The sequence below is a fragment of the Eptatretus burgeri genome, chromosome 14 (genome assembly GCF_056783735.1).
Source record: "Eptatretus burgeri isolate ZD-2024b chromosome 14, Ebu_testis_v1, whole genome shotgun sequence".
NCBI classification, from domain to species: Eukaryota; Metazoa; Chordata; class Myxini; order Myxiniformes; family Myxinidae; genus Eptatretus; species Eptatretus burgeri.
The window spans coordinates 43533401-43550900 of record NC_140974.1 but is presented as its reverse complement, the minus strand read 5'-3'; the positions used below and the strand labels follow the sequence as shown (position 1 = coordinate 43550900).

Sequence of the window (17500 nt, the reverse complement as noted above, 5' to 3'; positions counted from 1 at the left end):
GGTAGTTGTACAGAGATCTGTGGTCTTGTAGCACAATCCCCTACTCGTGGGGCAGATAACCTCATATATGGAATGTATTGTGCATTTTATGACTAAAGCATGAAATTTTCAGCAGTGTTTGTATAAACCATAAAGTTTATTTTCGGACGTGGAGCCACTTCAGATTTGACTTCTGAGCCCGATGAGAGGTCATTGACCTTGTACGATGAAAAATCTTCATTTTTGGCATTATCGCACGAAAAACCTCAATATACACCACTTTTTTAAAAGCTATTTTACCTGTTGCTGCACATACCTCTCACTTAGACTCCACATGTATCCTACAGGTTACATTTTATATGCAAACAATGACCTCAGCCGGTGTTTATTTAGGCTCGATTAAACAAGTTTAACATATATGCATCTGTATCAATTATCTGAAGAATAGTGATGGACAGGGTGATAGTAACATAGTTCAGGCCATGTTTGTCCATGTTTGTCCTCTGGAGATGATCTAACAGTCTCCTGAACATGAGCACAGGGCAGTGCACATGAGGTCTGCCTTGTTGCACTTGCAGCACCCGGTGCACCCCTGCTTGCACCCACAGTGTATCAGTTCGTAGCAGGATTGTGATGCTTCTGGAAGGGTGGTCCAGAGTGGCTGCCATCCTGTTGCATCCTTTACCCATCCCCAATCAGAAGGGCTTGCGAGCTCAGGGTCAGGAACTAACGCCTGGTTCCAGATGTTGGCCTGGTAGGTGGCACGCATGATGTGTTGCCTCAGAGCAGCCTGTGTGGGTGGGATATTCTCCAGGGTCCTGGACTTCTGAGTGAAGAGCTGTTTCCTCGCTTCATTTCCCTCCATGGTGTCGCTGGTTCTGTCGTACATCAGCACCACGAAGCGCTCCACTAGTGACATGGACAGCTCGTTCACAGCACCTGGCACCCGTGAGAGCTCTTCAAAGGCCTCAGTCACTTCAGGGAGAGCCGTCCACGTGTCCCAGGCAGTCTTCTTTCCCCTGCCGCCGAATGCAGAGATAGTGTCGCATCCTGTGATTGCATGGAAGACTGGGAGAGTGGCACAGGTTCTTGGATCCAGCTTGCCAACCACTTTGTGTACACCAATGTACCTGAAACTGACGCCAGCACCAAGAGCTATCCACATTTCTTCCGGCTTTATCTTCAGGAATGCAGCCACAGCCAATACCACGACATCTGTGTCGACCGTGCGTATGGTCACTTTTGTGCTCCCTTTCTGCACAAAATCTTCCATCCTGAAGCGTTGGCAAACTCCATTGGCGATGTCGGATGACACATGTAGGAGGCGGTCATATGAGACACACATCCCGAGATGGAAGAGTGTGTCAATGAGCCCCCTCTTGCGTGTGACAGCATGGACTTTCAGTGCAATGTAGAGTGGAAGTGGAGTTTCACGGTCACGGCTGTGACGCAAGGTGCTTGATGACTTCACTGCCCATGCATGTTTGACACTGTTGAAAACCAGCAGCTGTAACACTGTTAGGGCGGCAGTTGAGGTGGATGTGTCCACCAGGTGGGTCTGGTGTTTGATGTTGGCCCCATCCTGAATCATGTTCACCAGAGCCAAGAGTGTTGGTGGAACCGCTGCTTTCTGACATTCGGGCTGGAATGATCCATCAAAGGCGAACTTGGTGTCGAACATCTCTTTGCGCACCATCTGTGCTGCTCGCACCAAATGCATGGCATCACTGTCATGGTCACAGGCCTTCCTGAGAGCATCTCCAATGTCTTCTGCAAACGTCAGAAGTGTGTCTCTCCCTTGTGAATGTGCTCTTAGGTCAGGGAAGGCAGACACGAGTCGGGTCTTCATTCTGCTGGTATGAATCCGAGTCTCCACTGTGGCACCCAGCTGTTCCAGTCAGACCTTGTACAGGTCACCCAGGTCTGCCAGCTTGAAAACAGGAGCACAATCGTCGCCACGCGTGTCCTCCATGAATGCCACCAACTCGGCAAAGGCGATGCCATGCAGACGAGCCTCATCCCCATGCTCATCCTTGGAGGCAGCTTGTCTGGCTCTGTTGTAGAGAATGCGGAGGCAGTTGCGGTGATACTTGGCGTCGAGGCCAATCATGTCCCCGGGGGCAAGTTTGTCCAGCAGCTCCGTGTCCTCCAGCTCTTGGGCACACTTCCGAACATTCGTGTCCATCTGTTTGGTTGACGCTTCATGTAGGCCTTCAGAGCCAGCTGACTCATTGCAGAAGAAACACACAGGCTCTGTGAGCTTCACGTGGCTGTGAGCAGACCGTGTGTGAAAATTCGAACCACCACTTGAACTCCGCTGTACTAGTCGCTGAAGCTTTGTTTGGTTGTTCTTTAACCGGCAGGTTTTATGCCACAGAGCACTGTGTGCAATCAGCGTGGCCTCTACGCCACCTCCATCGTCCAATCTGTCCAGATTCAGCTCTGTCGGCATGTGGCCAATGTCCTGAAACTGGAGGAGGTCCTTTGCCAATGACACATAACCGCTACCCACAGGTTTCTTGCTGGATTTGGCTGGACACTGCAAGGCTTCCCATGTTTCTGCTTGGCAAAGAATACAAAGCTTCCAGTTCGTTGGGCAAGGTGGCTTGGGTTGCTTGGATGTGCTGCAAGGTTGAGTTGGATCTATCAAGACATGGCGTTTTGACATGGTGACAGCGTCCTCCACCACCCTGTGAATATAGTTTCTTCAGGCTTGCCACCACCAGTTGTTAAACAGTTCTATAATCTAAGGATAGCTGTTAGCAGAACCTCCAGGATGAGTCTGACAGGCTGTCTGAAACACACAAAGCATAAATAGTGTTGGCGCAATCTAAGATGATTTTACGTGAAAATATCATATTGAAATGTGTTGGACCAATGAAAATTAAATGATTTAGATCATCAAAGTACCTGAAATTAACCACAAACACTCTGTAGGACATATATATATATATATATATATATATATATATATATATATATATATATATATATATATATATATATATATATATATATATACACATCTTTATTGGAATAAAAATGCATTGTTTACATCGTTCAACTTGTTTATAATGAAGGATGGGATTGTAAAAAAACAGGTATCTTCGATGTTCGAGGTCATTGACCTCTCAAGGTCATTAAAGGTCAAACACAGAATGGCTCCACGTCTGAAAAGAAACCTTATGGGATGTTAGAACTTTCATGCTTTAGTCATGAATTGCACAATTGATTTGCCGATCTGCCCCACTATTGGAGGTGTTATGTTCTTGCCTGGTTGTTGGTATAACATGCAGCTTCATGTTAGAGGTGTAATGTTCTTGCCTGGTTGTTGGTATAACATGCAGCTTCATGTTAGAGGTGTAATGTTCTTGCCTGGTTGTTGGTATAACGTGCAGCTTCATGTTAGAGGTGTAATGTTCTTTCCTAGCTGTTGGTATAATGTGCAGCTTCATGTTAGAGGTGTAATGTTCTTGCCTGGTTGCTGGTATAACATGCAGCTTCATGTTAGAGGTGTAATGTTCTTGCCTGGTTGTTGGTATAACGTGCAGCTTCATGTTAGAGGTGTAATGTTCTTGCCTGGTTGTTGGTATAACGTGCAGCTTCATGTTAGAGGTGTAATGTTCTTGCCTGGTTGTTGGTATAACGTGCAGCTTCATGTTAGAGGTGTAATGTTCTTGCCTGGTTGCTGGTATAACGTGCAGCTTCATGTTAGAGGTGTAATGTTCTTGCCTGGTTGTTGGTATAACGTGCAGCTTCATGTTAGAGGTGTAATGTTCTTGCCTGCTTGTTGGTATAATGTGCAGCTTCATGTTAGAGGTGTAATGTTCTTGCCTGCTTGTTGGTATAACGTGCAGCTTCATGTTAGAGGTGTAATGTTCTTGCCTGGTTGTTGGTATAACGTGCAGCTTCATGTTAGAGGTGTAATGTTCTTGCCTGGTTGTTGATATAATGTGCAGCTTCATGTTAGAGGTGTAATGTTCTTGCCTGGTTGCTGGTATAACGTGCAGCTTCATGTTAGAGGTGTAATGTTCTTGCCTGGTTGTTGGTATAACGTGCAGCTTCATGTTAGAGGTGTAATGTTCTTGCCTGGTTGCTGGTATAACGTGCAGCTTCATGTTAGAGGTGTAATGTTCTTGCCTGGTTGTTGGTATAATGTGCAGCTTCATGTTAGAGGTGTAATGTTCTTGCCTGGTTGTTGATATAATGTGCAGCTTCATGTTAGAGGTGTAATGTTCTTGCCTGGTTGTTGGTATAACGTGCAGCTTCATGTTAGAGGTGTAATGTTCTTGCCTGGTTGTTGGTATAACGTGCAGCTTCATGTTAGAGGTGTAATGTTCTTGCCTGGTTGTTGATATAATGTGCAGCTTCATGTTAGAGGTGTAATGTTCTTGCCTGGTTGCTGGTATAACGTGCAGCTTCATGTTAGAGGTGTAATGTTCTTGCCTGGTTGTTGGTATAACGTGCAGCTTCATGTTAGAGGTGTAATGTTCTTGCCTGGTTGCTGGTATAACGTGCAGCTTCATGTTAGAGGTGTAATGTTCTTGCCTGGTTGTTGGTATAATGTGCAGCTTCATGTTAGAGGTGTAATGTTCTTGCCTGGTTGTTGATATAATGTGCAGCTTCATGTTAGAGGTGTAATGTTCTTGCCTGGTTGTTGGTATAACGTGCAGCTTCATGTTAGAGGTGTAATGTTCTTGCCTGGTTGTTGGTATAACGTGCAGCTTCATGTTAGAGGTGTAATGTTCTTGCCTGCTTGTTGGTATAACGTGCAGCTTCATGTTAGAGGTGTAATGTTCTTTCCTAGTTGTTGATATAACGTGCAGCTTCATGTTAGAGGTGTAATGTTCTTGCCTGGTTGTTGGTATAACGTGCAGCTTCATGTTGGAGGTGTAATGTTCTTGGCTGGTTGTTGATATAATGTGCAGCTTCATGTTAGAGGTGTAATGTTCTTGCCTGGTTGTTGGTATAATGTGCAGCTTCATGTTAGAGGTGTAATGTTCTTTCCTAGTTGTTGATATAACGTGCAGCTTCATGTTAGAGGTGTAATGTTCTTGCCTGGTTGCTGGTATAACATGCAGCTTCATGTTAGAGGTGTAATGTTCTTGCCTGGTTGTTGGTATAATGTGCAGCTTCATGTTAGAGGTGTAATGTTCTTGCCTGGTTGTTGGTATAACGTGCAGCTTCATGTTAGAGGTGTAATGTTCTTGCCTGCTTGTTGGTATAATGTGCAGCTTCATGTTAGAGGTGTAATGTTCTTGCCTGGTTGTTGATATAATGTGCAGCTTCATGTTAGAGGTGTAATGTTCTTGCCTGGTTGTTGATATAATGTGCAGCTTCATGTTAGAGGTGTAATGTTCTTGCCTGGTTGTTGATATAATGTGCAGCTTCATGTTAGAGGTGTAATGTTCTTGCCTGGTTGTTGGTATAACGTGCAGCTTCATGTTAGAGGTGTAATGTTCTTGCCTGGTTGTTGGTATAACGTGCAGCTTCATGTTAGAGGTGTAATGTTCTTGCCTGGTTGCTGGTATAACGTGCAGCTTCATGTTAGAGGTGTAATGTTCTTGCCTGGTTGTTGGTATAACGTGCAGCTTCATGTTAGAGGTGTAATGTTCTTGCCTGCTTGTTGGTATAATGTGCAGCTTCATGTTAGAGGTGTAATGTTCTTGCCTGGTTGTTGATATAATGTGCAGCTTCATGTTAGAGGTGTAATGTTCTTGCCTGGTTGTTGGTATAACGTGCAGCTTCATGTTAGAGGTGTAATGTTCTTGCCTGGTTGTTGGTATAACGTGCAGCTTCATGTTAGAGGTGTAATGTTCTTGCCTGCTTGTTGGTATAATGTGCAGCTTCATGTTAGAGGTGTAATGTTCTTTCCTAGTTGTTGATATAACGTGCAGCTTCATGTTAGAGGTGTAATGTTCTTGCCTAGTTGTTGATATAACGTGCAGCTTCATGTTAGAGGTGTAATGTTCTTGCCTGGTTGTTGGTATAACATGCAGCTTCATGTTGGAGGTGTAATGTTCTTGCCTGGTTGTTGGTATAACGTGCAGCTTCATGTTGGAGGTGTAATGTTCTTGGCTGGTTGTTGATATAATGTGCAGCTTCATGTTAGAGGTGTAATGTTCTTGCCTGGTTGTTGGTATAATGTGCAGCTTCATGTTAGAGGTGTAATGTTCTTTCCTAGTTGTTGATATAACGTGCAGCTTCATGTTAGAGGTGTAATGTTCTTGCCTGGTTGCTGGTATAACATGCAGCTTCATGTTAGAGGTGTAATGTTCTTGCCTGGTTGTTGGTATAATGTGCAGCTTCATGTTAGAGGTGTAATGTTCTTGCCTGGTTGTTGGTATAACGTGCAGCTTCATGTTTGAGGTGTCATGTTCTTGCCTGCTTGTTGGTATAACGTGCAGCTTCATGTTAGAGGTGTAATGTTCTTGCCTGGTTGCTGGTATAACGTGCAGCTTCACGTTAGAGGTGTAATGTTCTTGCCTGGTTGTTGATATAACGTGCAGCTTCATGTTAGAGGTGTAATGTTCTTTCCTAGTTGTTGATATAACGTGCAGCTTCATGTTAGAGGTGTAATGTTCTTGCCTGGTTGTTGGTATAACGTGCAGCTTCATGTTGGAGGTGTAATGTTCTTGCCTGGTTGTTGATATAATGTGCAGCTTCATGTTAGAGGTGTAATGTTCTTGCCTGGTTGTTGGTATAATGTGCAGCTTCATGTTAGAGGTGTAATGTTCTTTCCTAGTTGTTGATATAACGTGCAGCTTCATGTTAGAGGTGTAATGTTCTTGCCTGGTTGCTGGTATAACATGCAGCTTCATGTTAGAGGTGTAATGTTCTTGCCTGGTTGTTGATATAATGTGCAGCTTCACGTTAGAGGTGTAATGTTCTTGCCTGGTTGTTGGTATAATGTGCAGCTTCACGTTAGAGGTGTAATGTTCTTGCCTGCTTGTTGGTATAATGTGCAGCTTCATGTTAGAGGTGTAATGTTCTTTCCTAGTTGTTGATATAACGTGCAGCTTCATGTTAGAGGTGTAATGTTCTTGCCTGGTTGCTGGTATAACATGCAGCTTCATGTTAGAGGTGTAATGTTCTTGCCTGGTTGTTGATATAACGTGCAGCTTCACGTTAGAGGTGTAATGTTCTTGCCTGGTTGCTGGTATAATGTGCAGCTTCACGTTAGAGGTGTAATGTTCTTGCCTGGTTGTTGATATAACGTGCAGCTTCATGTTAGAGGTGTAATGTTCTTGCCTGGTTGTTGATATAACGTGCAGCTTCATGTTAGAGGTGTAATGTTCTTGCCTGCTTGTTGGTATAATGTGCAGCTTCACGTTAGAGGTGTAATGTTCTTTCCTAGTTGTTGATATAATGTGCAGCTTCACGTTAGAGGTGTAATGTTCTTGCCTGCTTGTTGATATAACGTGCAGCTTCACGTTAGAGGTGTAATGTTCTTGCCTGGTTGCTGGTATAACGTGCAGCTTCATGTTAGAGGTGTAATGTTCTTGCCTGCTTGTTGGTATAATGTGCAGCTTCACGTTAGAGGTGTAATGTTCTTGCCTGGTTGTTGATATAACGTGCAGCTTCACGTTAGAGGTGTAATGTTCTTGCCTGGTTGTTGATATAACGTGCAGCTTCATGTTAGAGGTGTAATGTTCTTTCCTAGTTGTTGATATAACGTGCAGCTTCATGTTAGAGGTGTAATGTTCTTGCCTAGTTGTTGATATAACGTGCAGCTTCATGTTAGAGGTGTAATGTTCTTGCCTGGTTGTTGGTATAATGTGCAGCTTCATGTTAGAGGTGTAATGTTCTTTCCTAGTTGTTGATATAACGTGCAGCTTCATGTTAGAGGTGTAATGTTCTTGCCTGGTTGTTGGTATAATGTGCAGCTTCATGTTAGAGGTGTAATGTTCTTGCCTGGTTGTTGGTATAATGTGCAGCTTCATGTTAGAGGTGTAATGTTCTTTCCTAGTTGTTGATATAACGTGCAGCTTCATGTTAGAGGTGTAATGTTCTTGCCTGGTTGCTGGTATAACATGCAGCTTCATGTTAGAGGTGTAATGTTCTTGCCTGGTTGTTGGTATAATGTGCAGCTTCATGTTAGAGGTGTAATGTTCTTGCCTGCTTGTTGGTATAATGTGCAGCTTCATGTTTGAGGTGTAATGTTCTTGCCTGGTTGTTGATATAATGTGCAGCTTCATGTTAGAGGTGTAATGTTCTTGCCTGGTTGTTGATATAATGTGCAGCTTCATGTTAGAGGTGTAATGTTCTTGCCTGGTTGCTGGTATAACGTGCAGCTTCATGTTAGAGGTGTAATGTTCTTGCCTGGTTGTTGGTATAACGTGCAGCTTCATGTTAGAGGTGTAATGTTCTTGCCTGCTTGTTGGTATAATGTGCAGCTTCATGTTAGAGGTGTAATGTTCTTGCCTGGTTGTTGATATAATGTGCAGCTTCATGTTAGAGGTGTAATGTTCTTGCCTGGTTGTTGGTATAACGTGCAGCTTCATGTTAGAGGTGTAATGTTCTTGCCTGGTTGTTGGTATAACGTGCAGCTTCATGTTAGAGGTGTAATGTTCTTGCCTGCTTGTTGGTATAACGTGCAGCTTCATGTTAGAGGTGTAATGTTCTTGCCTGCTTGTTGGTATAACGTGCAGCTTCATGTTTGAGGTGTCATGTTCTTGCCTGCTTGTTGGTATAACGTGCAGCTTCATGTTAGAGGTGTAATGTTCTTGCCTGGTTGTTGGTATAACGTGCAGCTTCACGTTAGAGGTGTAATGTTCTTGCCTGGTTGTTGATATAACGTGCAGCTTCATGTTAGAGGTGTAATGTTCTTTCCTAGTTGTTGATATAACGTGCAGCTTCATGTTAGAGGTGTAATGTTCTTGCCTGGTTGTTGGTATAACGTGCAGCTTCATGTTGGAGGTGTAATGTTCTTGCCTGGTTGTTGATATAATGTGCAGCTTCATGTTAGAGGTGTAATGTTCTTGCCTGGTTGTTGGTATAATGTGCAGCTTCATGTTAGAGGTGTAATGTTCTTTCCTAGTTGTTGATATAACGTGCAGCTTCATGTTAGAGGTGTAATGTTCTTGCCTGGTTGCTGGTATAACATGCAGCTTCATGTTAGAGGTGTAATGTTCTTGCCTGGTTGCTGGTATAATGTGCAGCTTCACGTTAGAGGTGTAATGTTCTTGCCTGCTTGTTGATATAACGTGCAGCTTCACGTTAGAGGTGTAATGTTCTTGCCTGGTTGCTGGTATAACGTGCAGCTTCACGTTAGAGGTGTAATGTTCTTGCCTGGTTGTTGATATAACGTGCAGCTTCATGTTAGAGGTGTAATGTTCTTGCCTGCTTGTTGGTATAATGTGCAGCTTCACGTTAGAGGTGTAATGTTCTTGCCTGGTTGTTGATATAACGTGCAGCTTCACGTTAGAGGTGTAATGTTCTTGCCTGGTTGTTGATATAACGTGCAGCTTCATGTTAGAGGTGTAATGTTCTTTCCTAGTTGTTGATATAACGTGCAGCTTCATGTTAGAGGTGTAATGTTCTTTCCTAGTTGTTGATATAACGTGCAGCTTCATGTTAGAGGTGTAATGTTCTTGCCTGGTTGTTGATATTACGTGCAGCTTCATGTTAGAGGTGTAATGTTCTTGCCTGGTTGTTGGTATAATGTGCAGCTTCATGTTGGAGGTGTAATGTTCTTGCCTGGTTGTTGATATAACGTGCAGCTTCATGTTAGAGGTGTAATGTTCTTGCCTGGTTGCTGGTATAACGTGCAGCTTCATGTTAGAGGTGTAATGTTCTTGCCTGGTTGTTGGTATAACGTGCAGCTTCATGTTAGACGTGTAATGTTCTTGCCTGATTGTTGGTATAACGTGCAGCTTCATGTTAGAGGTGTAATGTTCTTGCCTGGTTGTTGGTATATCGTGCAGCTTCATGTTGGAGGTGTAATGTTCTTGCCTGGTTGTTGATATAATGTGCAGCTTCATGTTAGAGGTGTAATGTTCTTGCCTGGTTGCTGGTATAACGTGCAGCTTCATGTTAGAGGTGTAATGTTCTTGCCTGGTTGTTGGTATAACGTGCAGCTTCATGTTAGACGTGTAATGTTCTTGCCTGATTGTTGGTATAACATGCAGCTTCATGTTAGAGGTGTAATGTTCTTGCCTGGTTGCTGGTATAACGTGCAGCTTCATGTTAGACGTGTAATGTTCTTGCCTGATTGTTGGTATAACGTGCAGCTTCATGTTAGAGGTGTAATGTTCTTGCCTGGTTGTTGGTATAACGTGCAGCTTCATGTTAGACGTGTAATGTTCTTGCCTGATTGTTGGTATAACATGCAGCTTCATGTTAGAGGTGTAATGTTCTTGCCTGATTGTTGGTATAACGTGCAGCTTCATGTTAGACGTGTAATGTTCTTGCCTGATTGTTGGTATAACGTGCAGCTTCATGTTAGAGGTGTAATGTTCTTGCCTGGTTGTTGGTATAACGTACAGCTTCATGTTAGACGTGTAATGTTCTTGCCTGATTGTTGGTATAACGTGCAGCTTCATGTTAGAGGTGTAATGTTCTTGCCTGGTTGTTGGTATAACGTGCAGCTTCATGTTAGAGGTGTAATGTTCTTGCCTGGTTGTTGGTATAACGTGCAGCTTCATGTTAGACGTGTAATGTTCTTGCCTGATTGTTGGTATAACGTGCAGCTTCATGTTAGAGGTGTAATGTTCTTGCCTGGTTGTTGGTATAACGTGCAGCTTCATGTTAGAGGTGTAATGTTCTTGCCTGGTTGTTGGTATAACGTACAGCTTCATGTTAGACGTGTAATGTTCTTGCCTGATTGTTGGTATAACGTGCAGCTTCATGTTAGAGGTGTAATGTTCTTGCCTGGTTGTTGGTATAACGTGCAGCTTCATGTTAGAGGTGTAATGTTCTTGCCTGGTTGTTGATATAACGTGCAGCTTCATGTTAGAGGTGTAATGTTCTTGCCTGGTTGTTGGTATAACGTGCAGCTTCATGTTAGAGGTGTAATGTTCTTGCCTGGTTGCTGGTATAACGTGCAGCTTCATGTGTATGGCAGCATGGCAGGCTTGGAAGCGTGGGTGGGCGAGCAGCTACTCGACCTCATGGGCATGACTGACAAGTACGTGGCTCCCTTTCTGGTGGCCATGGCCCAGCGCAGTGGCAGCGCATCGGAGCTGACTCAGCGGCTCAAGGACACGCAAACGATCCATGTGGATGATCGAGTTGTGGGATTCTGCAGACTACTGTGGGAAAAGGTACATCTCCTGAAACTTTTCACATTGCATCGTTTGCTTTTCACATTGGACATCACATTTCACACTTTTCACATTGGACATTGGAACACACATCACAATTGTCGTGTGATGGGTGGAATGTCCGAATGTTGAGCAACCCTACCTTCCAACATCTTTCTTGTGACATCATCAACTTTCAAGCAGATTGTGACTTCTTGAAAGATGTTGAACGACCTTCCACTTGCCATAAGGTTTTCGTTGTGCTGGAATAAGTTTGTCTGCATAATTAGTCATGCCATCTCTTTTGATTGTAATACCAACAGAATCACCCCCCCCCTTCCTCCTGTCCTTCAAAATGGTCACAATGATCGCAAGTAAGTGTGAATGAGCTATCATTATGAGTTGACGTCGTAGCTCGGATGTACTTGCCACTGAGCCATCTGGTCTGGGTTTCATTCCCCACCCGAATATAAATTGTCGTCCTGGTTCTTTGAAGGCAGGGTATTGCGACAATACCTTCCATGGGAAGACATCTCTCTACTTAATCTGCAGTGGTTCTTCAAGATCCGACGGTGTCTTTTGAAAGAACAAGGCCACTGTGTGCCAGCATCCTGGAAAAGTTTCAAATTCTTACCGAACACGGCGTCTGTGGCACCCCACCCCCCCCCCCCCGAAAACGATGCCACGAGAAGCTAAATGTTACATTCAAATTGATTCAAACTTGATCGTTATGTTTGCCACCACAGGTGGATGGAGTTGTTTTCAGCCCTGTTTGTCTGTTATGGAAAGTTATGGACGGATTCGGGTGAAACTTGGTGTGCAGGTGGATGCGTGACAAAGACAAATTTATTCCATTTTGGTGAAGATCCGGGTTCGATAATTTTTTTCATCAATTTGAAGTGATTCTTCACCACTGAGATGGTGCTAAAAATGGCATGGAGCATGATATTTCAAAACGTTGTGGACGGCTTATGACAAAACTTGTTGGATGAGTTGGGTCGGTGACAAGAACAAGCCAATTCGATTTTGGTGCAGGTCCGGATCCGATGGAATATCAAACTTAAACTGTTCAATCTGACAGAGGTATACGTGCTACCGAGTACCATTGTGGTTGTTGTTATTATTAATATTTGTGTGCCGGGGACATAATGTCCAGTGCTCATGAATGCTTTATTGTGGAAACAGGTTCCCAGAAAACCGCAGCAAGAACGACCCCAGCGTGCGGTTGAGCGTCAAGCTCTGGCACTGCAGGCTCGAAACCGTGCGTATCGCCTCGTCGGAGAAGATGATGATTTGGTGGAAGCGGCAAGCACTCGCCGTTCCAGGGGCAAGAAGCGTAAACACATCAGGAAGAAGCAGGATTCTTCAGAGAGTGGAAGTGACGGTGAAACCAAGGCACTTGCAAATGTTGCTCAGAGGTTGGTTCAACAACACTATCCAAATTGCTTTCATGATCCCATCTCATAATACTCGTGTTCTCCCCCTTTCACGATTACCTCGCCTCCCCGCCCCCCTCCTTTTCCCTCTCACTCCAAACTACCAAACCAAGCTTACATTGCTCCTTCATTCAGTCACTCGACTGGGTTGTGAACACACACACTTCTTTATCCATGAATAGGTACTTTTCAAAGTGTGGAGAACACCAGTCAATAAAGTGTCTTCAAACATTGTTGGCTACGAACAGAAAGTAAAAGCATTTGACGTTTTGAGCATGTTCCTCTCATGATGTCCATTTCAATCAATAACAACTATTCCACTTTTGAATGATACCAAATTCCTCGATTTTTGAGGTTAAGGTCACATCCATCTGATACCTAACTTGCAGGTACTTGTAGGTCTTTTATGAGCAAGGCATAATTAATGATGTAAAAGGTTGTTGGTCAATAACTGATCAATGTTTCAATGATGCTATGAAGTAGTTTATGATCTTCACTTTACTGACCATGCCAACCATCGCTTTGCTGACGGGATGAATGAAAGACAACATTTTGGACTTGACAAATGTATTGCATATCTATCTGTGAATGTCAATGACAATGTGAAATGAAGTGAAACACAGCAACAAAAGTATCTTTTATAACATATTGTCGTGGTTATTGTTTGTGTGCTTCTCAGAATCCATGTGACATTACATATTTACCTCTGCCACCGAAGGTGGATGGAGGTTATGTTTTCACCCCTGTTTGTCTGTTTGTGAATGGGATATCTCAAAAAGTTGGAGACTGATCTGAACTCAATTTGGTGGAGAGTTTGGGTATGTGACGAGGAAGAAATAATTATATTTTTGTGAAGATCCAGATGTGGATGTAGATCTGACCATATTAACATGATTTTTCACCATTGAGAGATGTTTTTTAACGCCAGGTTCTACAAAAAAACGGGTGGGAGCATTTAAAACCCACGCTATCTACCTGGCAAAGGCCTGACTGCATGCATGCACACTCGCATATGCAGTGACCTATGTACACCTCCAGTCTGCTCACTCTGAATCTGATTATTACATGCTACACTTTGGGGAAGCCGTTTTAAATTCAAAAGTAAACCATCAGTCCTAACAGAGAAGAAGGGAGGGGGGGTGGGTGAGATGTAGGAGGGGTGGGAGAAGTGTGTGTGTGTGTGTGTGTGTGTGTGTGTGTGTGTGTGTGTGTGTGTGTGTGTGTGTGTGTGTGTGTGTGTGTGTGTGTGTGTGTGTGTGTGTGTGTGTGTGTGTGTGTGTGTGTGTGTGTGTGTGTAGGAGAGTTCGATGGGAGAGAGGGATTTCGGCAGATTTAATAGCTAGTTTAATGTCCGACCGAGAGACGGTGCACAAATTGATGAATCGCCCTGCCTCTGAAACACCAGGATGACAGGTTATAACTGGGTCCTTATTTGAACCCAGGCGAGACAGCTTAATGTGAGCTTGCATACCTCTTGACTATCCTGCCGTGATGTGGCGATTCATTGCTTTGTAACCACTGAAAACATTTTTGCTCATTGTAATCATCTAATTTATTTTGCCTTCCAAACTTCGAAGATGTACCTGTGGAGAACAGTGCCGTGATATCACCATGGAAGCTTGAAGAGATAAAAGTTTGTAGAGCACTCACCAAGTGGCTTAAGCACTCAATTGAGCACTCATACTCCAACGAAATGGTTGAAGAAACTTCTAAAAACGAAACGTTAATTTTTTTTAATGTGTATCCATCTATGCAGAAGTGACGAGTCCTATAATGAAAGAAGATCGTACAAAAACGAGAAACGTCAAAATAAAATTGCACATTTTCAGAGAGCGAGCACCGCACGACAACAAGGGGCCAAATGCAGGCGAGTCGGGCTTGAAGTTTGTTCAAATCGATTGATATATTCAGTGACCGTGCAAATACTTTTACCGTGTATGGTCATAGCTTGGAAACGAAGAACCAAACATCTGGTATCCTGCTCACCAAGTGGCTGAAAGCACTCAAGCAAGCACTCCAAAAAACGGTTGATAAGGAATGGCTGACTTGGCAAGCGATTGGCAATCGCTGATTGGTCATATAAACGCCATTCACCTGGAGACGCCCAGAATGTTGAGCAATGCCCGAATTGGACAAATAAACACTTTTTTTTGCAGTCGGAACTGTTGCTAAGGTCAATTAAGGAGTTCAAATTTTGAAATTTGGCTTTTCGTTGAGATATAGAATTTTCGGAATAAGGGATTCTAGAGGTGATGGCACATGCAGAAATGAAATAAAACCACGAACGCTGGCGTCTGGGCGTTTATTAGCATTGCAATGTATCCAGTGATTTGTAGGTATGATGGATGATCAGGCATTCGATGATATGAGTGAGGAAAGTGAAAAAATGAAGAAATCTTTATCATTAAGAAACCGTTGTGGCCTGTTCCAAGTCAAGGTATTGTTGAGCAGGCCAAAAAACAAATGGTGAATTAAGACCCCAGCGAAGTGACCAATTTCCATGCCTTGATAAAGGATAATTAAATAAGGCTGTTGATCATCTTCAAAATGGGTGTTTAAATTAATCCAGACAACCAGTTTTCATTCATTGCACTCCCTTGGAGTCCCCTTCGTATGCATGCACAGTTTCAGGCCGCTCGGTTTCATGGTTTTGGAGTTATGGAGGGGAGACACACCCTGACTGGCCGATTGACACACACTGACATTTATTATTATAGACTAGCCGAAACCCCGTCACAGACTGATTCCGTTCATTCAACCACCCTCACCAGCTGACCCACACTCGTGGGACATAGACTGGACAGGGCGTGCTTGCCCCCGTTCCTGCCCCATTCCCGTCCCTGCCTTCAATTTGCTTACCCCCGCCCAAAAATTTAATTGCCCCGCCTCTTCACTCCCCGCCCCCCGTCTCTTGATTCCCCCCCACTTGCCCCCGGGCCCCCGCTCCCCTGTCCACCCCTCACACTCAACCCCGCCTAATTCACCCCAGCCCCCACCCACTCATCCCCTGCCCCATTTCCCCCCGTCTCCCGCTTTCAATTTGCTTACTCCCACCCAAAAATTTGCTTACCTTGCCCCCCGCCTCCTCATCCCCGCCCCCCGTCTCTTCATCCCCCGCCCCCGTCTCTTCATCCCCCGCCCCCGTCTCTTCATCCCCCGCCCCCGTCTCTTCATCCCCCGCCCCCGTCTCTTCATCCCCCGCCCCGTCTCTTCATCCCCCGCCCCGTCTCTTCATCCCCCGCCCCCGTCTCTTCATCCCCCGCCCCCGTCTCTTCATCCCCCGCCCCCCGTCTCTTCATCCCCCGCCCCCGTCTCTTCATCCCCCGCCCCCGTCTCTTCATCCCCCGCCCCGTCTCTTCATCCCCCGCCCCGTCTCTTCATCCCCCGCCCCCGTCTCTTCATCCCCTCCCCCGTCTCTTCATCCCCTCCCCCGTCTCTTCATCCCCCTCCCCCGTCTCTTCATCCCCCTCCCCCGTCTCTTCATCCCCCTCCCCCGTCTCTTCATCCCCCTCCCCCGTCTCTTCATCCCCCTCCCCCGTCTCTTCATCCCCCTCCCCCGTCTCTTCATCCCCTCCCCGTCTCTTCATCCCCCGCCCCCGTCTCTTTTTTCCCCGCCCCCGTCTCTTCATCCCCCGCCCCCGCCTCTTCACTCCTCGCCCCCGTCTCAACGAAAAGTGTTTATTCTGTTTCAGAGTTGAAGGTTGACTATTGCCACGATGTGCGATGCACTCTTATAAGTAGGAGGTTTCTTTCAGTCCAGGTCACAGTACCGAGAAAAACGTGATGCGACCGCTAGGAGGAGCACAAAATTGGTCCTTCAGTATTAATATATAGAAGATACAATGTTTCTTACATTTTTTGTGTCAAATTCACATTCTGAGGTAGTCAGCATGTGCAGAAGAGGGTTTTACATTGCAGACGCTATTTTCGAGGAGTGGAATTACACCTCTCAGCGGTGACGGTCTGTCGACAGACGTAATGACGTCAGTGAATGACCGATGATGTCATGACGTCCTGACGCCTCTCAGTGGTGACGTCACACGTCGCCATGTAAACGAATGTAACACGAAAAGTGTTTATTCTGCTTCAGAATTGAAGGTTGACTTTTGGCACTATGTGCGATGCACTCTTACAGGTACGAAGTTTCTTTCAGTCCAGGTCACAGTACCGAGAAAAACGTGACGCGACCGCGAGCAGGAGCACAGAATTGGTCCTTCAGTATTAATATATAGATTGGCAACCGTGACATCATCTGCAGGTGGCAAGAATATTTTACTGACCTATTAATGTAGCTTCCAAGCGTTTGTGAAAATGCACTCATATGGTATAAATTAACTTCCACAAATAGATGACCTGATACTACCCCCAAGTCGAGAAGAAGTTGCTGCTGTCATCAAAGCAATTAAAAGAGGTATAGCTCCTGGTTCTGATGGAATTCCTTCATATGTGTATTTTTATGGTGGCAATGCTTTGAAGGAAGGATGACTTTACCAAGCTTGTTTGAAAGCAGGGGAATTGCTACAACATTTAAAGATGCTCCAATCACCAAGGCATTTGACGCAGTGGACAGATAAACCCTCTGGAGACTTCTCAAACACTTTTGATGCCCTGATGTGTTTATCAATATTGTAGGTGAATGCCATGAAGGGATGATGGCAAGAGTTGCTGTTGGTGGTGCAGAGTCTGACCCATTTAATGTCAGTTGTGGAGTGAAGTAGGGTTGTGTTCTAGCACCAATACTCTTCACATTGTTTCTGACAGCTGTACTTATGGAAGCCTCTTTCTGATATTTCTGGTGTTTATATTCACACAAATTCTGATGGAAAGCTGTTTAAATTAGCC

At 44.6% G+C, this 17500-nt stretch overlaps 1 protein-coding gene across 4 annotated transcripts in view; it reads left to right on the top strand.

The window, feature by feature from the left end:
• DHX16 (DEAH-box helicase 16) overlaps positions 1 to 17500 on the top strand; it is a 119620-nt gene that overhangs the window by 610 nt on the left and 101510 nt on the right. For all 4 annotated transcript variants that reach the window (XM_085854531.1, XM_085854532.1, XM_085854533.1 and 1 more), the window contains 2 exons: positions 11045 to 11243; positions 12408 to 12640. In XM_085854531.1, the coding sequence (XP_085710657.1) occupies positions 11045 to 11243; positions 12408 to 12640 (432 nt within the window). Of the gene's footprint in view, positions 1 to 11044; positions 11244 to 12407; positions 12641 to 17500 lie in introns of those variants that run through there.